Source organism: Seriola lalandi, unplaced genomic scaffold (genome assembly GCF_002814215.2).
Source record: "Seriola lalandi dorsalis isolate HSWRI2012SDOR001 ecotype SW California unplaced genomic scaffold, Sedor1 jcf7180002054866, whole genome shotgun sequence".
NCBI classification, from domain to species: domain Eukaryota; kingdom Metazoa; phylum Chordata; class Actinopteri; order Carangiformes; family Carangidae; genus Seriola; species Seriola lalandi.
In genome coordinates this window covers 35554-58086 of record NW_019525419.1, presented here as the reverse complement: position 1 = coordinate 58086, position 22533 = coordinate 35554, and the positions used below count along the sequence as shown (strand labels likewise).

At 43.4% G+C, this 22533-nt stretch overlaps 2 protein-coding genes across 2 annotated transcripts in view; one reads left to right on the top strand and one right to left on the bottom strand.

Annotated features, from left to right (window-relative positions):
* Positions 1–786: 786 nt before the first annotated feature.
* map3k20b (mitogen-activated protein kinase kinase kinase 20b) lies at positions 787–11643 on the top strand. Its single transcript, XM_023428114.2, has 11 exons — positions 787–1285; positions 3305–3392; positions 4637–4738; positions 5460–5525; positions 5693–5721; positions 5861–5998; positions 6196–6282; positions 7764–7838; positions 7963–8069; positions 9819–9999; positions 10120–11643. Exons 1-11 carry the CDS (start codon positions 1127–1129, stop codon positions 11077–11079), a joined length of 1992 nt encoding a protein of 663 aa, XP_023283882.1. The 5' UTR covers positions 787–1126; the 3' UTR covers positions 11080–11643.
* A 42-nt stretch (positions 11644–11685) lies between these two features.
* The window catches only part of dnah9l (dynein, axonemal, heavy polypeptide 9 like), a 36621-nt gene continuing 25773 nt past the window's right edge, over positions 11686–22533 (bottom strand). Inside the window, exons 62-91 of the mRNA XM_023428069.2 lie at positions 22358–22531; positions 22120–22266; positions 21820–21933; positions 21408–21551; positions 20511–20693; positions 20066–20167; positions 19600–19734; positions 19197–19370; positions 18856–18988; positions 18623–18725; positions 18240–18362; positions 17929–18133; positions 17585–17749; positions 17287–17427; positions 16822–16992; positions 16628–16750; positions 16304–16497; positions 15891–16039; positions 15479–15606; positions 15091–15228; positions 14886–14975; positions 14615–14806; positions 14317–14436; positions 13955–14014; positions 13436–13618; positions 13039–13221; positions 12828–12943; positions 12372–12484; positions 12136–12276; positions 11686–12036 (exon numbers count right to left, since the gene is read on the bottom strand). Coding sequence (XP_023283837.2) covers positions 11789–12036; positions 12136–12276; positions 12372–12484; positions 12828–12943; positions 13039–13221; positions 13436–13618; positions 13955–14014; positions 14317–14436; positions 14615–14806; positions 14886–14975; positions 15091–15228; positions 15479–15606; positions 15891–16039; positions 16304–16497; positions 16628–16750; positions 16822–16992; positions 17287–17427; positions 17585–17749; positions 17929–18133; positions 18240–18362; positions 18623–18725; positions 18856–18988; positions 19197–19370; positions 19600–19734; positions 20066–20167; positions 20511–20693; positions 21408–21551; positions 21820–21933; positions 22120–22266; positions 22358–22531 — 4392 coding nt within the window. The 3' untranslated portion in view covers positions 11686–11788. The remainder of the gene's footprint in view (positions 12037–12135; positions 12277–12371; positions 12485–12827; positions 12944–13038; positions 13222–13435; positions 13619–13954; positions 14015–14316; positions 14437–14614; positions 14807–14885; positions 14976–15090; positions 15229–15478; positions 15607–15890; positions 16040–16303; positions 16498–16627; positions 16751–16821; positions 16993–17286; positions 17428–17584; positions 17750–17928; positions 18134–18239; positions 18363–18622; positions 18726–18855; positions 18989–19196; positions 19371–19599; positions 19735–20065; positions 20168–20510; positions 20694–21407; positions 21552–21819; positions 21934–22119; positions 22267–22357; positions 22532–22533) is intronic.

Genomic DNA, 22533 nt, shown 5'->3' with positions numbered 1-22533 from the left:
CATCCAATTAATTTTGTATATTCACGTCTCTCCTCATCGGACAGGGCCTCCGGTTGAGAAAGACAGGCTAGCTACATAATGACCTCTTCACAGTGCCATCCATCCAGTGGTCAGACTCTCAAGAGAATCAAAATCATCAGTTTATTACATCCATTACTTTTGTCCTCTGAGGTGTAATAATTCATTACAGCTTCTCGGAGCTACCAGTAAGTCCCCAGCCTTTTAGTGGTGCTTTATTTATTCAGTGAATCACTATGAAGCTCTGCTTTTGCACTTGATTACTGTCAACAACTGAGAATTGTAACTAACTTCCCCGAGCTGATCTCACCTGTCCCCACACAGTGATGTCAGTGCGGCTATCTTGCTTGATGATGTCACTGGGTCATTCCTGTCGGGTTGAGTAACACGCTGTCCCTGCCTGGCTTCTCGGGTGAGTGTGTGTGTTTTTAGCTGCTGAGTGTGTGAGAGATGGACTTGGGTATCTGTGACCGTCAACCTTGTTGCTAACTGATTTACTGTGTCTGACACGCTATAGGCTGGAGTTGTATATCTCTGTCTATCTGTGTGTGTGTGTGTGTGAGTGTGTGTGGTGTATGGAGATCTTTATATAGCCACAGTTATCCAGGAAGGAGGAATGCCCTGGATGCCAGTGACCATATTTGAACAGTGTGTCTGCTACAGGCTGACTGCACACACTGACTGCAAACTGTAATTTACACACACTCAAACATTCACCTCCCCTTCATCTTCACACTCTGCTGTGTCTGATCTGTATTGCAGTTACACTGGATCACCACTATCAGGCAATGTAATACCTTGTCTAGGAGTGACAGCGGGGCTTCGACTTTTCCTGACTCACAGGGAGCAAACTTCTCTCTCTCTCTCTCTCTTTCCAGCACTTTCTAGTTTCTTCTCTCTGACAATCTCTTCTGCCGACTGACAACATCCACTCCAACCCTGTGGAGGAAACTACCCCGCCTCTCCTTATTTTCTTATCCTTCACTTGGTCCTCGCTGATCCGTGAATTGTATATACTTTTGGGGAAGCAGTTGGTGCTTAAGCGTGCACGCTTTTTGAGCTCCGTGTGTGTGTGTGTGTGTGTGTTGTTAGCGCGAGTCAGTATGCCATGTCGTCCCCTGGCTCGTCGTTTGTGCAGATAAAGCATGAGGACCTGCTTTTCTATGAGAACTGTGGAGGAGGCAGTTTCGGGAGCGTCTACAGAGCCCTCTGGATATCCCAGGACAAGGAAGTGGCTGTGAAGAAGCTTCTGAAGATTGACAAAGAGGTAAGAGGGAAGACACACACATACACACACACATACACACACACACACACACACACACACACACACGCACACTGAGCAATCATAACACTTGTGCGGCAGAGTCACACACAAAATTAAACATCCAAATCTGCTGTCAGTTATAGCCTCTCCTCTGTGGCATATCACTGCTCCAAACTTCAACATGAATCAGTGTCCACTCATTTCCCAGATTCTCTAGATTGAACTCAAAGCCCCCTCCCCTCCCTCCCACTCTCCCTCCCTCCTCCTCCTCCCATGTTGTCTGCCGTTGAACATGTGTTTACTTTAAACATACTTCAGTGTGTCCCCCTCCTCCCCACACTCTTTTGTGCATGGAGTAGTTTTATTTATGCCAGCACTCCCCTGTTCCTCCCATTGTATGTCAGGGCGAGGTGTGTGGTCATTAAGGGGCTGTAATGCTCCGCGGTCCAGCCCGGGTGGATCTCCATGAGTGTGACCCCGATGGTAATCCAAACATAACTTCCCTCCATGTTATTAATACTGCTGTGGTGGAGGTTCACAACGCAGCGTCAGGAGATTAGGGCGACCTGTGGGTGAATCGGGCACGGTGTTACTGTTGTGGCAACAGGTTTTAAACAATGCAACGAAAAGTGTTCAGAAATTACAAAGACAATCAAAGGTTATGAATTTAATACACTGTCACACATGATCTGGCTACATGAAACTAGCGTTTGATTTCTTCTTTGACTTACTTCTCTCACACTCACTTTCTCACACCCACACACAAACACATGCAGGGTGGGCAGACACTGTGAAACTGTGTGTGCAGTTGGAGTGTAAATACAAATTGATGGATCATGGGCTGAGCTGCAGCTTAGTGGATTCTTCATGAATGTTTTCCTGCAACACTTCTTGTGAAATGGAGCTGCTTTTGAACATTAAAATCATATTTCAACCGATCTTTGATGTCTGCACAAACACTATACTAACTCACACTGTGGCGGCAGAAGGATTGAAATCATTCATACTTCAGTAAAAATAGAAACACCACTCTATAATAATTACACTACTGCAAGTAGAAATCCTGCATTCAAATTGACTTCAGTAAAGGTAAAGAAGTATTTGTGATAAAATGTACCTAAAGTATAATAAGTAAAAGTACTCATTATGCAGAATGACCTGTGTTATATTATTGGATTTTTACTATTAATGATCTATTACAGTAAAATGTTTGTGGAGGTGGAGTTAATTTCACATACTGTAGTTTAATCTGTGCAAAAGTGGATTTGTTTCTTTTAATGTAAAGTCTTAATCTGAAAAGTAACTAGTACATAGCCAGATATAAAATAAATAGTGGATTAAGAAGTTTGATATATCTCTGCAATGTAGTGGAGCAGAAGTATAAAGTGGCTTAAAATGGAAAATACAAATACCTTAAAATAGTACTTCAGTATTTGAGTAACTGTACCTAAATATTACTTTCCATCACTGTATTCACAAATGTAACATTACCTGTACAATTGCACGCACACACACAGTGTTTGTACACACTGATAACCTCACATGTGGAAAAAATAATGGGAATGAAATAGAAAGCTAAATGGCTCTTTGGAAGAAAAACAAGTTATTCTGATAATATTGTGGTGTTCGATTGCAGTTTTTTTGTGATTTCATAAAATTTATGGTTAGTTATTGTGTTGCTTGGCAACAGTTGCATATTCCACATATGCAGAGGTTATGACCTATATGTCAGTTGAGATTAATAGCATGTTTGTCACACCAGTGTGAAAGGTCTTTGTTTGGACACTCAACCTGTGGTATGACAGAGGTTCAGACATCCCGGAGACACTGAGAGGCTTTAGTTTAAACTTAAGTCAAAAGCTCTAACTTTTAGGTTTTACATCCTATCAGGGATGATTATTTTCTTCTTCTTCTTTTCATGTTTCCTCGCCAGTGCCAGATATTGCAAAACTGAAGTAGGCTGCTAATGAAGCTGTTCATATCCCTCTTGTTTTTCTTTTTCCTCGTCTCCTCGTCCAGGCTGAGATTCTCAGTGTCCTGAGCCATAAGAACATCATTCAGTTTTATGGAGCCGTGCTGGAATCTCCCAACTATGGCATTGTCACAGGTCAGACCCCGTGTGTGTGTGTGTGTGTGTGTGTGTGTGTGTGTGTGAGATCCAATTGTTTAATACCTACATTCATTCAGATAAAGGTCACCTTTTGAAGAAGTGCTCTACCATTGAAGATATGTATTATTATCCTTGGGGTTAAGGTCTGATGGAAACAAGTAACATTAGGTCGGGTCAGTGTTTGAGGTGAGGCGAGGCATAAAAGGGTTAAGGCCAGAGCAGGTTATTCTCTCATATAAATCTACACAAGTGTGTGTGTATATCAACTTTATTAGTTTGTATTTGATCCTGGACGTGCCACTTACGGACACGTTAGCACATGCTCTGATGGCCCACCAGTGTTTATGTGTGTGTTTTGAAGTATCGGTGTGTACTCTGCGCACTGGTTCTTGCTGTGTTTCCTGGCAGGACATTTGTAACTGAGACCAGCATGTTTGGATGTGGTTGTAATCCCGATGGGGTCATATGGTTAAGATAAAGCACCGACACCACCACTGCAAACTTGTCCAGCAATAATTCTCGCTGCAGCTGAGCGTTACCAAGTATAACAATTACTAAAAATAAGAAAGTACAGTAAGGCATACATGAGAGAATTGGTTCGGGAGAGAGATTTTAGTCCTAGTGAATTTGCAAATGGTAATATTTAGTAATTTAAAAGACAGATTTTTCCATTTTCTACCCACCAGGCTGCACAGACCTTTCACTGGACACTATCCTCTGTCTTCCACGTGTCGCTTTGAATTGTCGACATTACAGGAAAATGGGAAAGGTTGAAAGTTCAGAGATAATCTGGATTAGACAGTCAGGGTGTGAAGGTTGTGAACTTTTCCACTGATTCGAACTGGCTCCTCTGTGTTTAGGTATGTGTAGTGTGCAGCACTTAACTGTGTCTGATGTTTCTCACACATTGTAATATTTTTAGGTAGACTACAACTGCATTAATAACTGCATAATAAAAGCTTATATTTATTCCTACAGCAGCTAGTGTTAAAAGATTTTAAAGATCAAACTCAAACAGATATAATTAATTGTTGTCTACTTTTCTGCTCATGGCCACATTGTATAGAATATGTCGCTGTGTACAGGTCCACATGATTTCTCTTTTATACCTGTTGTCTTATGGTGACCATTGCTTGTGTGTGTGTGTGTGTGTGTGTGTGTGTGTGTGTGTGTGTGTGTGTGCGTGCGTGCGTGTGTGCGTGCGTGCGTGCGTGCGTGCGTGTGTGTGTCACTTCTTACAGAATATGCTAGTGCAGGGTCTCTGTACGAGTACCTTTCCAGTGAGCAGAGTGAGGAGATGGACATGGAGCAGATCATGACATGGGCCATACAGATAGCTAAAGGTACAACTGAGGAAATACTAATAAACTGTGTGTCAGGGTTTTATCATGAAGTCTTAAGAGTCAAGCTCCTCAGAGGCACGATCACTGACACAATCCTGTGTTCTGTTTTACTTTACTCATCATGCACCAGATGCAAATGCTTTTTATTTGCATTTTAATCCACATCTCCAACTTGTGTATGTTCACCACCAACAAGCTTCTTCCATTTAACAGGCAAAGTAATTGGATAAAACAAAAAACACAAAAAGCACCATTAAAAAAAACATAGTTCTTAGATTTTTAACCACCACAAAGTAAAAAAAAATAAAAGTTGCAAATGACACCTTTGCTGATGACTCCAGTGATAAATGATGGTGGTGAATTGAGGAGAAAGATTTACATTTTCACATGTTCCCTGTGATTCATTTTAAGGTAATTGAACATTAATAATTTGCGCAGAGTATCAGTAAAAGCATCTCACCACCTAACTTCAGATGAGCCCGTTCATATTTAATCTGTTGAGGACAGCCCTTTGTATTTTACCCTTTTTATTCATTTCATTTGTTTTTAAATGTTGTTTTTAAGCCTAAAATTTTGAATCCAAGTTCAGTGTGAACCTAAAGCTGATCCCAAAATGTGCAAATTTGATATTTTACAATGAAATTGCAGCCAAACCTATCACTAAATAAGTATTAAAAGGTTGTCATTTTTTGGCACTTATTAAAGGATGTCTTTCTTTCAGGGATGCATTACCTCCACGCAGAAGCTCCAGTCAAAGTCATTCACAGAGACCTCAAGTCACGGAACGGTAACATTTGACCGCAATCGCCTTCTGATTCATTCCTCAAACTCTCAGCTTCTTTTTCTCTTGCACATCTAAACACAAGTTCCCTTTGCCATTTGACTGCTAGATATAGTATGAATGCATATAACGTCACACAGAATTGACTGGTTCCTCTGTTCTCTCTTGTACAGTGGTGATGACAGCAGACAAAGTGCTGAAGGTTTGTAACACTGATCTTGTGATCTATGGACAAACACATACTGTATTAGTACATTAGTTTCACCCTGTTCAGGCACACAGCTTTTTGTTTTCCCTCATTGTTCTCTCTCTGTTTTTCTCTCACTCTGTTGGGATTTCAGATTTGTGATTTTGGGGCATCTAAGTTCCTCTCCCACACCACCCACATGACGGTGGTGGGCACTTTCCCCTGGATGGCTCCTGAAGTCATTCAGAGCCTGCCTGTGTCTGAGACCTGCGACACCTACTCCTATGGGGTGGTGAGTTGGTATCACTGTACAAATATAAGTATTGTAAGGCCAGTAATCAAACTTGTCTATTCAGACACCATCAGAACTATTCAAGAAAGCTATAGAAAACAAATGAGACCCAAATATACTGTATTTGGAGCAACCAGCAGCACATCAAAGCACTCATGTCTGTCTGAATGAGCCAGCACAGTCTCTTCTGTGGCCAGGTGCTATGGGAGATGCTGACTCGGGAGGTTCCTTTCAAAGGCTTCGAAGGGCTGCAGGTTGCATGGCTGGTGGTGGAAAAACAAGAGGTAACAGACACACACACACACACACACACACACACACACACACACACACACACGTGAGCACACCTTTTTGAACACTCTCTAAGCATGTAGACCCACCAGAGTTTGAGAAGGCTGGAGGAACAATGCGATGCTCTCATGGTTTCCACTGTGAGCTGGTGAGGCTGAAGCTGGGTATTTTTAGGCCTGATGTCAGTTCTCTGCTCTTGTAAGGCCTGGATACACAGCAGTGGAGCTCGGCCAGACCCCCCCCCCCCTCGGCTAAAGCCTTTACGAGAGAGAGAGAGAGACAGACAGACAGACAGAGAGAGTGGGGGGGTGGGGGATAGAAGAAAGACTGCAGCGATGGGAGGGTTGATTCAAGAGGTTTATGGGTGGTGGGGGATGATGGTTACACAGTGTATGTGTTTCAGTTATTGACGTGGCTGAATCCACTTCAACAGCCACACACACTCACACACACACACACACACACACACACACACACACACACACACACACACACTGGGGGCCAACAAACAACTCGGAGAACATGATTCCTGCGTAGTTGTTGGCTAATCTCCAAATACTCTCCCTAAATAACTCACTCTCTCTCTCTCTCTTTTGCTTTCCCAGTCTCCCTCTGATTTTCCCCTCCACTGCTATACCTCTTCCTGACCCTCTAACTTGCCCTCTCTCCACTCCACAGTCAGTGATATTTTAGGATTAATCCCCACAGAAAACTGTTTCCATTTGCTGCACAGTACTATGGAGCTGTCTGGGCTCATTCAGAGCTCTGGTGATGCCAGGGGATTTTTAATGTGGGAACATTATCTCAGTGGCATGGTGCTGCAGTTTACAATGTTACAGAAAGATAAACACGGACCCAGACATTTTTATATTTTCCTATTTTATGCCAAAACATTTCACTAGAGTGCACATTTTAAATTCAACACATGGTTGAACTTAACTACAATGTAAATCTATAAACACATAAAATAATCTGTTAAGAGTCCCCCTGTCTCATTATGTGCCTGGGTGATGGGTTTCCACATAAAAACACAATCTTTTCTGACAGAGACCAGTTATGGTTATTTTACATTGGACACTTTTTCTCTGTGCTTTTATCAGTGGTTTGAAGTGGGTGAAGTGGGGTCTGGTAAGGTGACATTGAGTTTTAGCAATAATTGATTCAAAATGAGACAACAGTTATTGATGTTATTTTATTCATTGTCTTTCAGTTTTTGAGTGTGATAATGGCATGCCACTGTGCCGTACAGGCTCACAGAGCAGCAAGCATGGCTTTAGGATCATAGTCTTGTTTTACCTTTGACTGTTACTAATTAACTCATGAATATTTAATGTTTCAAAGAAACACTTTCAGTTTTCAGGGGCTTTACGTTGCTTTTTAATAGGTTATGAAAAAAAAAAATAAGGTGGCCGGATATGACATCTGTAAAAAGTAACGGCTTCTGCTTCTTGTGTTTGTGTGTCTGCATATCTAGAGGCTGACCATCCCCACCAGCTGTCCAGCAAGTTTTGCTGAGCTGATGAGAAAATGCTGGCAAGCAGACCCAAAGGTAAACTAAGGACGGATATGATGATCTCATTGAAAATTATATTATGCCTCACTTGTATGCTTTTAAAGATAATAAAAATAGGTACAACAGGTTGTTATTTTGGTTTGTTTGCTTGCATCTTCAGGAGCGTCCACAGTTTAAGCAGGTGCTGGTAACCCTGGAGACGATGTCTAACGACAGCAGACTACCGGACCAGTGTAACTCTTTCCTACATAACAAGGACCAGTGGAGGTACACACACACACACACACACACACACACACACACACACACAGTTACACACACATACAATCACAGCAGTGATTGTATCTGCACTGTGTCTGAGTATGAGATGTCATCTGTAATTTGTATACAGTAAAGTCTTGGTCTTTTGTTTGAATGACAAATGCAGTCTGTAGTTTACTGTACTCCAAATAAAGCTCAATATGTATGCACACAAATGAATACACACACACACACACACACACACACACACACACACAAACATCTCTGTGCACTCTTAAGCTCAGGAGAGAAGTTGAATGTGTGACCCTGTACTCTACTTCAGTCTATAATAAGCTCTCTGGAAAGTGTCCATGGAAGAGATTCCTCTACTCCTCCACTCTGCCCTCGCTCCACCATGGGGGGAAAGACAGAGTGGGGGGTGGGGAGGTGGAGTAAGAGGGAGAGGTGGTGGAGAAATCAAGTTTGAACTGAAGAGGAGGAGAAGTTCAGGGAGGAACAGAAATGTATTGGGTGCATGTGAAATCTAAAACACTGAGGATAAAGGGAAACGAGTGGACAAATGACACGAGTGAGAGAGGGGAAGGAAGAAGGGAGAGAGAAAGAGAGAGAGAGAGGGATGGGGGACTGAGCAGAGGAGAGAAGGTGCGAGATTCTGTGCATATTTAACATGAGTACAGCGAGGCAATCAATTCTGAGTGAAGTTTTGGGTACGGGTGGAAAAACTTGGACAAGAGGGGAGGAGGAGAGGAGGGAGGAGGGAAAGTGAGGGAGGTGAAGGGGCGGGATGAATGAATAGGGAGGTATGGCAGTAACACAGGAAGAGGTATGGCTGTGCGTCAGATCTCTTGTCTATATTTAGTTGCTGTGAGAGCTGATTGTGTTTGTGAATGCAGGTTCACAGACACACTCACTAACTGCCACAGTGACCTCTTGTGGTAGCAGACAGTACTGCAGTGAAATATTTTCACTGATGACACGTTGACAACTTTTTGTGGAAACAATATTGTATTCTGCAGGAGTAGTTATGACATTACTAATTTTATTGCCTTGTAACGTTGCCACGGTGTGTCAGAGCTGGAGCTTTGCTTTTGGCCAAGTAAGTGAAGTCATAATTGGTAACTTTCCAACTCCAATCCACATTACATAGAAAATCTTTTTAATGTTTTGAATATGCAGTTTGTCCATAGTGAAAGTCACAAAATCAAGTGTCTTCAGAAAAATTGCACAAATTAAATTAAAATGAATTGTGGATGCTGATGAGACAGTTTTTCCCTTAATACTACATAATTAATATTAACCAAATAAATTGTGATTTGTCGAAACAGTGTTAATGGATGAAAGGCCGTATTTTAATTGATGTCTGTGCAGTTGTTGTATAATTTTCTGTCAGTATAGAAAGGACTGGTATATTGATTTCTTAAGTATAGTATCCATCATTAGTATTTAGTATATTGTATTTACTTACTATGTAAGTTTTGTACACAAACACTAAAGCAAACCTTGGGCATATCGGTAATGACTGATTTTAAGATTGTCTTTGAAAAGAGTAGTTCATTTGATATTGATAAATTTTAACAATATTTATGTACCTCTGAAACATTATCAGTTATTGTTTCCTTGGTCTGAGGAACTTTTTGAAACTGAATCTGTCATTTGTTATTTATTTGTGGGTGTGGTAAAATTGCTGTTAAAACTAGGCCACAACAGATCACTGATATTCTGTCCACGGATCTGCTCTATGTGCAAATACTACAGGTGTGAAATTGAGTCGACCCTGGAGCGGCTTCGGAAGCTGGAGAGGGAACTTTACTCCAAAGAGAAGGAGCTGGAGGAGAGGGAGAGGAGGCTCAAACTGTGGGAGGAGAGGCTGATGGAGAGGTCCAACATGACTCCCAGTCCGACCTCCCTTCTCATGGAGCGCTCAAACATCTCACCAGTAAGTAAATGTGGAACTAAGTGAATGTAAATCTGTTCAGACAGCTGAAAGCAAAATCATCTTATACCTTATTATGACCTTGGCCCTCCTCTTCCTCCCTTCTCTCTCTGACTTTAACAGTTCTTCAGTTCTGGTTCTTTCTTCCGCTCGCACTCTCAGGACTCCAACAGTACAGGGGTTAGCAGTGCTGGTGTCAGCTGTCTCCTCCGCACCCTCAGCAACGGAGACACGGAGAGGGGGAGCAGTGCGGTGCTTGAGAGGGGGATGGGGTCACTCGACAGCGGGAGGCTACACGCAATGCTCCGAGGGTTGCAGGGGAGGTTCGGAGAGGAGGACGAGGAGGAGGAAGGAAGCGTGGAGGAGAAAAGCTGGGGCCAGAGGGAGAGAGATGATAGTGGGAGTATGGAGGGAGGAAGAGTGCAGGTGACGCTCCGGAGCTTCCCAGGTGGTGTAGTGGAGAGGGAGGAGAGGACATGGGAAGAAGGGGACAGGGAGAGAGGAGGCATGCAGCGGAGCAGGGTGACGACCATAGTGCGCGGATACTCAGGTGGGTTTGGAGAGGCAGAAGGGGAAAGGGAGAAGGAGGGAGGATGGGAGATAGAAAAACTCGGGGACAGGCTCAGTGAGAGAGGAATGGAGGGAGGGATTGAAGGAGGGCGGCTCCCGACCATGTTCAAGGGCCTCCATGGGAGTTTGGGGGGCTTGGGGGACATGCTGTCCTTAGACATGGATGACATGGGGGAGATGGAGAGACTAGGTGACATGGACATGGACATGAACATGGGTGACCTGGGAGTGAAAGTGGTAGGTCATGGAGCCAGGAGTGAGCTTGGGGTCAGGGGTCGCAGGAGTGACGTGGGGGTCGTTGTCCAGGGAGTCAGAGGTGACGTCAGCGAGGCCATCAGCCAAAAGATTAGAGGTGAGGTAGGGGTCATCGGCCATTCGGGGGTGCAAGTGAGCATGCGGGCTTCGTCCAATCAGAACTCTGTGAAGAGCTGCAGTGTGCGGCATGGAACCAAGATCAACATGGCTACTGCAGCCATGGACATGATGGAGCTCGACTGGTCTGACAGTGACTAGAAAACACAGCAGCACCCACACCCACCCACACACACACTGACACACACACGCACAGAAAACACACAGAGGCCAAACTAGAAAGATTTTGACTTGTTAGCACATACAGTATCTGAGCTACAGTATGTGCATTAGAATCTCCAGTTGAAGAAGAGCTGGTATACACACATTTCTTTTGTTAATTTTTTTTATTGAATGGATGAATACTACACCCATGTGTACTGTGAAGTAGGAAGGAGCAAAAAGACAATTCGAGGTTGTCTTGTTATGCTGACAGAATGATTTCACCTGTGTAATTTAATGTGCTATTAAAACTGCTGCATAACATACTGTAAGAGGTACAAGTGTTACAAAATAACACACTTGAATGCCGCTCTAATGAGGCAGCACTGTCAGATTTTTTTTTTTTCTTCCTGCTTATAGGGTATCTTGTTAGTCTGTAGATTTGATTTGTTCAAAACAAGCTTTGACTTTTATCAGTTCTAACTGTGACCTAGTGTGTTTTTTTGGCATTTATCTCTGTATATTTTATCATTTTTCAATAAAAAGAAAAGAAACTTTCTGAAACATTCTGTTCCTGTGACTTTGCTCTAAGTAAGTTAAAAAGGGACATAAACCTCTCCTTATTAACACATGGTACAAATCTACATTGTATAATAAGATAAATTCCCCTCAACCTCTAAATCCTGAGCCCTGACCTCTAAACTCTGTCTCACACACTGAGCAGAAGAGCCACTCCAGCCAGAACCCACTTGGCCGGCCGCTCCCTGGTTTTCAGGCTGAAAGTCCACACATATGTGGGTCCTCTGATCTTGGTCTTGTAGAGCGGACACTCGTAGATGTTCCTGGTCTCCTGGCGGTCATTGGGCACAGCTCGGACTGAGATGACAGGCATGGAAGGGGTCAGTTCCTTTAGACGAGCCTCAGTGATGAATCCAGCCTGAGTGTCCCATCTTGCACCTGTGGAAGGACATGGGTTTAGAGGGGGGAAACAAAACGGGGGAGGATTCTCCATGCTGCCCCACAATAGAGAGGAAATGAAAGACAGTGTTTGTCTACCTTCCATGTAAAGTCCATACACGTATGCACCCTCCCTGGCCGGCTGGTTGAACTCTTCCTTGAACTTCTTGGTCACATCTACTGTCAGGTTCACTTTGTCCAGGGGCCACTCGTTCTTACGCGCCAGAGACTGCATCACCGCTGAAAAATATATACATTTCCATTTACACACAAGTATTACTTGTATTATATATATATACTTAAATACTAAATATAAGTATATGGTATATGGTTACCGGTGAGAAAGGACTGTGGGTTGAAAAGTCCAGACAGCCAGACGACGCTGGGCAGAGACAGGTCCTGAGTCCAGCTGTCCAGCTCCTTACAACGCTGCAACACATCATTATACCTGACACACACACACACACACACACACACACACACACACACACACACACAGAGAATGAGAGAGAAATATTTCGATCGAAGCGTTTGCTACATGCATTAGTATACATGATAGTGCCTAAAGTATCTCAAATAGTAAATACATTATTTTGGAGCATTACTATGCATTGGGCACTATGCAGTTAAATACAGTTCCTTATACACAATATATAACAACAATTAATTGCATTCTCAACAGTATTAAATATATAACTCATTTAGATATGCAAACACACACACACATATACACACACACACACACACACACACACACACACGCACACACGCACACACGCACACACACACACCATATAGCCAGGCTGTAGGTGGAGGGGTAAGCCAGCTTGGTCCAGGTGTCAGGGACATTGTCAAAGAACAAGGCCGTCTGCAGCTTCTCCATCTCAGAGGAGATGGCCAGTTCACCCTATGACAGACATTAATTCACAGAGATTATGGTATGTGAGATGCAAATATTTATATATATACACACACACATACACTGTATAAATAAAAGCATACCTTGAGACCTAGGTCAAGCTCCTTGAGTGAGCGTCGTATCTCAGAGATGAGTGTGTTCATGCGCTCACACTCCTGGAAGCAGACCAGGATGTACGGGGAGCGCTCAGCTGTCTTGGAGGTGATGTCGGACATATTGTACTCTTCTGGTAGCTTTTCCAGCACCTCATCTAAAATAGTTTTCACCTGAAGGTAGGTGGAGTGAGTAAAAGAAAGAGCATAGGAAGAGAATTTGCCATTGTTGATGTGCTCCTCTCCACCTTGTTTCTTTGTATAAACAGATTAAATAGTTAAAAAGGAGTTAATAAATGTGTCTGTATGTTTGTTTGTTTGGGACCGAGTTCTTTTATATATAAGAAAAAAAACTAATCCCTGATCTTAGAGGCTGATCTATATCTACCTTCTCCTCCAGCGTCTGTGAGGCTCCCTCCCCCATCACAGCATCAGGAGACTGCAGCTCCAGCAGAGTGTGAAAAAGGTTATCTGACGTCACCGTCAGGAACTCAATTTCTGCGTTGGGGTGCAGCCCATAATGCACTGGGCTCTCGTGGGGCAGCATCTCATCAATGAAATCATGGTAGCCCTGGAGATGTGTGGGAAGAAAACTGGTGAATGCCATCCATCTATTACTGTTGTCTATTCATAATAAATAACGCTGTAAGTCATTTGGTACTTTTATTAGATATATATATATAAATATATATATAGGTATATATATATATAGGTATATTTAATGTGTGCATTGCCCTTGTGGGACTTGAACTTTGAACCTTTATTTATCCAGTTACAGCTGAAAGGAACTCTCTAATATTTCATTGATTACTTGTTTTATATCCACACAAAGGACACACCACTTAAATGTTTAACCAGGTGTAACTATGAAGGTTAAACTTTTTCAAACTGTATTTTTTCCAGCTACCTGATAGTCCAGGTTGGAGGGGACAACAAACCCGGGAGCCAAAGCAAGCTTACGATCAAACTGGGAAGCGGAACAACAGAAAGAAGATTTTTTTTAGCTTCAGATCAGAGCACAGTACAAAACATAAAATTGTCCGAACCCAGACAGCCAAATTAGCTCGGTCCAAATCTGGCACGTCTGGTTGCCAGACACTCTTTAGTTTGCAGCACAACTGCTACCTTATTTGCACCAGAGCCAGTTTACATTAGGTCCTCTTGTGCTAGAACACAGCCGCCGTGTGTGCTGCCAAACTCTAATGACTACCCGTGGACGATCACATTCTTGTTCATCTCTCTTTGTCTCATTCAAGTACATGTACAAACCTGGTTGGGCTGCATGTATTCTTCCAGGTATGTTCTGCAGAGGCGTCTGTCCCAGTCATCAGTGATGTGTCCTCCATACATGATCTCCCCAAACAGATACCTCAGGTCCTCCCATGGCACCTTCATCATCATAATCATTACGAAAATCACTGCCAATGCAATCACCATCATAATCATCCCCATCAAGCTGTAGCAAACTGTAAAACTGCTCACTACACACCCAGAACGCTCTTACATGCACTTCTCTCCAAGTCAGCCAGTCACGCACCGTCTCATCCACTCAGACGACGCACCCCACCTGTGCATTGGCCTCCAGGTAGTTGTAGAGGACGTTTACGGATATCGTCAGGTCGCCGGTGTTGAAGGGATACTTTCTGTTCCAACCCTGAGGACCGAACTTCCTCCTCTCTGCCACGCAGGCATGGAAATAACACAGAGAGAAGAGGATGGTCTTAAACTCCTGCTCGCGACTGCACTGGTCCAGGATGTCCTAGAGAGGGGCCAATAAATCAATAAATCAATAAAAACATACAGGCAATGTTAACACAAAGCAGACAGCGGAAGCTCACCTGGTCAAAGTTATCCAGAGCAGCGTGCAAATTGGCATGCATGCCCGTGGGAGGCTCATTGGTGATCTTGATAGCGTTTTCCAGAATGCCCTGAGTAAAATATGTAAGATACAAAGATTTACACCTGCATTTAGCGCCACTACTAAAGTGCAGAACTGTAATCAACACACTCATCACGCCTATGTGTATGATACACTATCTCTACCTGTGGGATAATGTGCTCCTGAGGTGTTGGAGCTGACTGCGCGCTCATAAACACTCTGTAGTCGGGATGACTCTCTTCACAGCAGCGCTCCAGGAGCTTCTCAAGTGAACCCAGCCAGCGACCAACGAGGTGGATGTTCTGCGAGGAAATGGATTTGGAAACCCATAATCAAGACTGAATATAGTATATATAGCATGCACAGAAAATGACAGAGTGAAACAGCCAATTGCATTTATGAGACATTAAGGTATTTATAGATATTTTTGATTTGATTCATAAACTGTAAACTAAGCACATTTTAGATATTTAATATTGATAATTCGTTTCTATCCTATGTGTTCTGTCCATCCGGACGTTCAAAGGAAACCCATCTTTCTGGCATCCAGACCTGTAATATAACCCAGTGGCCCTCCTTGGCAGCCTTCTCCATGGCAACCTCTGCCACAGCTTCTTGGCCCTGCCCCAAGGACACATTGTGAAGCTTCCCAAGGTCGATAGTGAAACCAAGCTTCCTTCCTGAGAACACACAGGGCTGAATTTTTTATATGTTGACACAGACTAAAAAACTAACCTTCAGAAAAGAATAGCCTGTTGTTGTTGTTGTTGTTATTATATTTCCAGTGAAAAAACATGCTATGTTACTTTTTCTATGCATTTTCTAAATGGTAAAACACAAGCATTTCTTTATTAACATTTTTACAGCGCTACTGTCACTGCACTGTATAGCAACGTCCATTGTATATATGACTATGTATTTGTGTGCAGTCTGTGTGTGTTTGCAGAGACTTTGCGGACGGTACCCAGAGATTCCACGTCTTTAAGTGGGTCCACTCCAGGAGAGAGGATGAAGAACACAGGTGAGGCTGGACCACTTTCTCGGAAGGATTTTGCAAACTCTGTCTTTCGGCCCTCTGTATACTTAACACCAAGCTTCTCCTCCACAAAGTTCCTAGAGTATGTCAACAAAAAAAAAAGTGATAGAAAAGTGGATAAGAACCTAAACGCCTACGCTGTTAGATGCAGGTATAAACAAATTACAGTTAAGTTTATTTTTTATTATTTTATTAAGTTTTGAGAGCCCTTTATCCATTGCTGGTGGGAAAATAAACATTAGCCATCATCATTATGCAAATATCTTAAGAATAACACAGGAGGATTCAATGTATAAGAAGTAACATAAGTAACACAAGTAAAATAAGAAAATCCTCTGCACCTGAGAGCATAGGTCATACGGTCAGGTCTCAGTGCTCTCATCATGATGAGTTTCTGCAGGGAGCTTTTGCCTTTCCACTCCTGAGGAAACTTCTCCTTCTCCGGACACTCCGACTCCACCATCTTCTTCCAGCGCTTAGGAGAGCCTTCGATGTCCCGGTCCAGACCACGAAACTCATCAGTGAAACTCATCACCTGAGCAAAGCCGAGGAACAGCAGATGGTGATTTATGCTGTCATTTATTCCTGTGAGCCAACAAAAATAACAGTGTGTGTGTGTGTGTGTGTGTGTGTGTGTGTGTGTGTGTGTGTGTGTGTGTTTGCACCTTGATGGCGCTCCACGCTGCGTTGGACAGAAAGTCGAGGGGGCTGGTGTAGTTGTGATCAATGTTAAAACGTAGCAGGAAGTCTAGCTCTCGCACATCTATCTCTTTACTCATCAGGAGCAACTGAAAGTGGGAGAACACAGTTAGGGACAAAACACACACTCTCTCTAACACTGACACACACACACTCGCACCTGGAAGGCTAGCTGTGCAGTGAAGGTGAGCTTGTCTCTCTCAAATAGTCCCCTGCTGATGTAGTTGAAGGTGGAGTAGGTAACACGGTCTATGAGGGTGTTTACTCTGCTCTTCACGTCCTCACAGGCCTCCGCCATCTCAACCGCTTTGTGGAAAACCACATTGAAGGCCTGGGAACAAGGGATGGATGTTTGTTTTCGTTTAATAAATAGTTGATTAGCATCACTGCATGAACACAACATCACAGATTTCTTGTTAAGTTGTATGTTTTTCATCACTGGTTACGCAGAGTGCATTGCATGTGATCTTCACGAGGTATTTAGTGCCATCACAGTGAGAAATTGTATCGATGTGTTTTCTATTAGAATTTAAACTGTAGAGTCAATATGAGCGTCCGCTTCTTTCTAATCCACTTTGTCAGTTTCAGGACTGCGAGTGAATTCTCAGTCTTCCCCTCTGGTTACCTTGAGGCTGAACTGGTACATGGGGTTTATCTTGTTGAGATCGTTCATGATGAAGTAGAGAAGAGACGCTCTGACAGCGACAGGGCGATAGTGTTCTCTGGCTTCATTTATCTTCACCTCGTTAACTTTAGCTTCCAGGACCTGAGAACGAGGGATGAAAAGGACGCAGAGTGAATGAAAAGAGATGGAAAACGTAAAAGGTGGAGCACAGGAGGAGATGTGGAGGGAATATGTTTGGAGTTTAAAAGATGAACTTACTGTGATACTCAATCCACAGTAAGCCCCCCCCCCCCGTTACCTTCATCTCAATCTCAGCAGCAGTGTGCTTGGTGGTCTCGAGCTTCTCCACCAGCACGTTGTCACCCAGGAAGTTGCTCTCTGCAGCAGACAACCTGGTCAGCAGCTCGTCCTCCAGAAGCTTCAGCTCAATCTTAAACATATTCTGCTGTTTGGTCAGTTCGCTCTGCAGGAAGAGCAGACAAACATTTGATTAAAAAAAATCAGATTGAACCAAAACCAACAAAAAAACGAATTACTTTTTGTCATCACTGCCATTATTATATAGTTAATCACTGATATAAAAATTGTAAGAAAGGTGAACCAATTGGCCGTATAATGAAGGGAAATAAGACCCTAATTTACCTTGAGGTGCTCGAGGTCAGGTCTCTCCTGATTCACCACCTGGGCCAGGAGCTGGTCCTCCAGTCCATCCCTGGTCACAGTAAAATTAATGAGGGTGGTTTGGGCTTGAATCTCTGGTTTGTAGTGAGGATTGGCCAGTTTAGTGTGCAGGATCAGTCTGAAGCCTGGGTGGAAGAAACACTCCTTGTCCCCGACCTTTATACAACTGTGAGAGAGAAGAAACAGCCAAGAACAGAAAAAAGAGGAACACGTGGTTGTTTTATACAGTTGTATGTTGCGCACAGACGCTCAGATGTGTGTCCGTGTGTTACCTGCCCTTCTTGATTGTGTGCCGTCCCAGCAGAGGGTCAATAACGGGGTCGATGGTCTCCTCGAGGTTCTCGATGAGGACAGTGTCGCCAGCCACTACAGCCTGTTCTATCACATCTACATAACTGGAACATTTAAATATTAATACATGAAAACGAGAAAAGTAACACTTACACGAATTATGTCACCTCCCCCACATAGAGAAAATAATAGCACTGCTGAAGAATGAGAGTGGCAGACAAACGCTGATGCTAATAGATGTGTTGTGATAGATGCTGTGCTGCCAAACAAACTTAAACCCTTCAAAGTAAAAGCTTTCCCCTCCTATTTCGAAAGTCTTCATGACCACCTGAGGATTTTCGAAGTGGAACGAGAAAACACTCACCCTCTCTGCCCGAGGCTGACGACCTTGAGGCTGCTGCCATAGCGACTCTTGATCCACTTGATGCCCTGCAGCTGAGGGTCAATGAGGAGAGGCCAGCGCTCACCTGAAGCAATGCGCACATGACCCACACATGGAGATTTATCCGTATAGGAAAGAAAACCTCGCTCTGCACTGTTTGTCTGACTTTCATCACCATGGTGATGCGATGTTGTTGATTTAATGCCGCTACTCACAGTTGGTGAGGATGGTCGCATTCTGAGTGGACATTTTGTCTCCAGGTAAGCCCTCGTTGTTCCACTGGGCCACCATTGCATCATCAGTCAGCATTGACACTGGATCCAAGCCTTCTGTCATGGGGATGGGCATCTGATGGAGAGACGATATGGAGACATTAGCAAAGTAAGAACTTATGGTTATACCGACAGGCAGCTGAGGGGAAAACAGAGGGAGGGAAAAGTGGATGGGGAAGAAAAGAGGGACAGAAGATTATCACAACTAATCTTAAAATAGACCTCAGAAGTAAGACATTTTTTTATTTTTGGTAGAATGTGTTCAGTGTTTTGTAGATTGTGACCTTCTGGCTGCGCAGAAACGGCATCCAGAGATTGTCCAGCAGCTCTCTCCTGTACTTCTTGGAGAAAGAGCCGGCATAAGAGATGAACGCTGCGGTGAGGAGGACGTCCCCACACAGTGTGTCCTCCTGTTCATGGTACTGAGCCACTGAGTGGGCCCAACGCACATTCTCACTCTGAAACACACACACACACACACACACACACACACACACACACACACACACACACACACACACACACACACACAGTGAGCATGTACTATTACGAAATACTTCAAAACTACAGGCAAAGCATGAAAGATAGAAATATAGTACAACACATTGCACAATATAAAACATCAAAAATCAACTTTCACAAATCACAAATATCTCCGGATCTCCTCGCGGTCGCTGCTGTGCCCACCTCAAGCCCTTTGACCAGCCGATTGGCCAGTTCTATTGTCTTGTTGGTGCGGTTGACCTCTTCCTGAAAGCGCATTTTCTCTGACGTGGCTGTCTCAAATGCTGTTGTCAGAGTTTCCAGGCTACTGTCCAGCTCCTGAGAAACAGAGGAACAAAGGAAGGACCCAAAAAAAAAACAAATAAAAAAAAAAAAACAGTAGCTTTAAACCACATATGAACCTCTGTCTGGGCGTTGGAAGGGATTCAACTACTAGTGGTTGAAGGTGCTATTAAAGCACTTCCAGCAGGAATTAGTTGGAGAGAAATGGCTGCAGGAGAAGTGTATGGTGGTGTGGCCTGTAAAAGTCACTATAGCAAGTAGTTGGATTATACAGAGGCAGTAGGAGCTTTGTGAAGAAAAAAGAAAGAAGGAAAACAATGAATTTAAGACAAAGAAAAACGGGGAGAGAAAGGAACATATTGCTTACAGCGAGTTTCTTTCTGATGGCTTCCAATTTCTCAGCAGCCTCGGCCAGATCAGCGTTGGCCTGAGACAAACACATCCTCTTCATCTCTACCTCACATAACACCTGGTGATACAACAAACACACACACACATACACACTTTTTTCTGAGAGGGTGTTACAGTATAACCTGTTATCATGACTGGCATCAACATTAGAACTAAATTACCTACAAGATATTAAACAAAAAACAAAAAAGATAAAAAAAAACATTATACATACACTTAAACTCCTACAATAAAGACAGCGGAGAAGAGAGTTGTACTTACAAAAATCTATCCAGGGCAGCACAATAGTTTGGGAAACAAGAGAAAACAACCTATCAAACAACCATAACGCATCGCTGTACAGTGAACAACATCACACGGTGCGGCTTAGCTCGGGTGGCAGCTGGTGTAGATGCGAGTACCTCATGGAAGCGTATGATGTTGATCACCCAGGCGCAGAGCCCCGCAGCAGCCGAGGATTTCTGTCGTACAAACTCAGGGTTGAACTCTGGGTCACTGAGGTAGTCGTCTCTGACACACTTCACTGTGGCCTCGGGGATGTGCTCTTTGTCAAAGTTCACCAGAGCCTGCAGGAAGTCATCCACCTGGACGCACGCATTTGTGTGCAGGGGTGAGTGTGTGTGAGTTTGTGTGTGTGTGTGTGTGTGTGTGTGTGTGTGTGTGTGTGTGTGGATTAAATGAAATGGTGTCATATCACAGTCTCTCTCTATATATAATATGTTCACAGGGTTTTTGGATCAAAATCACTAGTGTGAATAGAGAAGTGGGATAAAATAAAAAGCTACACATCTTATTGGCAATCGACTCTTATAACACAGTGTTTCCTAAAATCTCATTTTCAGTTTTACATATGACTTTCTTTAATTAGGAAAGTGCCTTGTTTCTCTTTGTAATCTGGGCTGTGTGGATCAAGAAAGAAGCAGCACAAAGAACATAAAATATAGAGGCTATAAAACCTGTCACAAAGACTAATGAAGACTGATACTAGTAATAATAGGTAAATTTGAAAAGAGAAATCAGGGACTGCGTAAAGCAGATTTTTCAACTGTTAAAATACCATCAGTCAATACACCATTAGAAGATAAATGAAAACACAATAAACATAAATATTAACTTCCCGGTCGTGTCGACAGCTGGGACAAGATATGAGGCATAAAAACAGCTGCAGCAGTTGTGTTGGATGTGAAACAATGTTATTTCAGCAGTTCGGGGGAATTTATTTGTGATGGACTCTTTGGCTTTGTGGTAGAAAGCCATTAATCTGAGAAACACTACAAGGTGTCAGTGTAAAATATCACCTTGCTCATAACCATCTTGGAAGCCTTCCAGCTGCGGTCTTTGGGGATTCGGCCTTGGGGAGCCAGAAGCACCAGAACAGCTGCAGAGACGTTGGTGACGATAGCTGGAGGGTTGGGGAACGTCCTCAGCTCTGTCAAGTTCAACTGGATGAGACACACACACACACACACACACACACACACACACACACACACACACACACATACACACACACACACACACACAGATTCATTTGGGAGGGCTGCTGGAATGGAGACAACCTTGTAACACCTTTGTCTTTGTTTATTTGCACTGCTCGCGATGAGCACATATAAAAAAAGACTGAATGAAATCAAACACATCAAATCAAATTAATCAGTTGTGGTGAAAGGTTTCATGTCTCCGTGTTTATGTGTGTAGAAAATGTTTTACCCTGTTTAATGTATTGAGGGCTGCATTAGCTGCTTGTAGGGCGGGTTCAGCCTTGGCCAGGTCCTCCTCAGTCTCCTGCTGCTGTTTGGTCACTTTAGCTTGAATTGCTGCCACCTGAACAATCAAAAAAAAGAAAAACAGTCATGTACGAATGGATTGTAGCAGATTTGGCTTATTTCTCTCCCATGTAATTACTCCTCTTCCCTCTCTCCTTGGAGCTCTCTAATAATTTTAATAATACAGGGCTTCTTGTCTATTCTTTTGCATCTTCAGAGGCCCTAGAATCACACACATTCTTACCCTTTGCTCCTCAGCATCAGCCACAGCCCTCTCTTGGTTCAGCTTGTCTGTCTGCTGTCCGATCTTAGCGATGAGAGCTTCGATGTCTGTGTTCCTCTGCCACAGCTCCACCTCCTGCACCGCTAGCTTGGCTTTCAAATCTTCCACCTGAAAAAAAAAAAAAGAAAAAAGTGAGAGCAAGTTGGTAGGATATCTAACTTTGGCATGAATTCAGGCAGCACAGTGAACGTTATCTGACCTGTGTGGCGGTAGACTGCAGTTTCTGTAGACCATTCTCTAATCGTTCCATCTTCTGGGTCAGCTCCGTGCGCTTTTTCCCCAGCAGATTTCCGTACAGCTTCATAAACTCCAGGAAACTCTTTGGGGTGGTGTAGTTGAAGTGCTTCTCATTCTGCTGGTACTTGACACTCACCT

Bases quoted from the DNA above. Each gene is read 5' to 3' on its own strand.
- map3k20b (XM_023428114.2), top strand. From the start codon at position 1,127: ATGTCGTCCCCTGGCTCGTCGTTTGTGCAGATAAAGCATGAGGACCTG. The intron at 3,393-4,636 runs GTCAGACCCCGT...CACTTCTTACAG, and splicing joins CAACTATGGCATTGTCACAG to AATATGCTAGTGCAGGGTCT. The intron at 5,999-6,195 runs GTGAGTTGGTAT...TTCTGTGGCCAG, and splicing joins ACACCTACTCCTATGGGGTG to GTGCTATGGGAGATGCTGAC.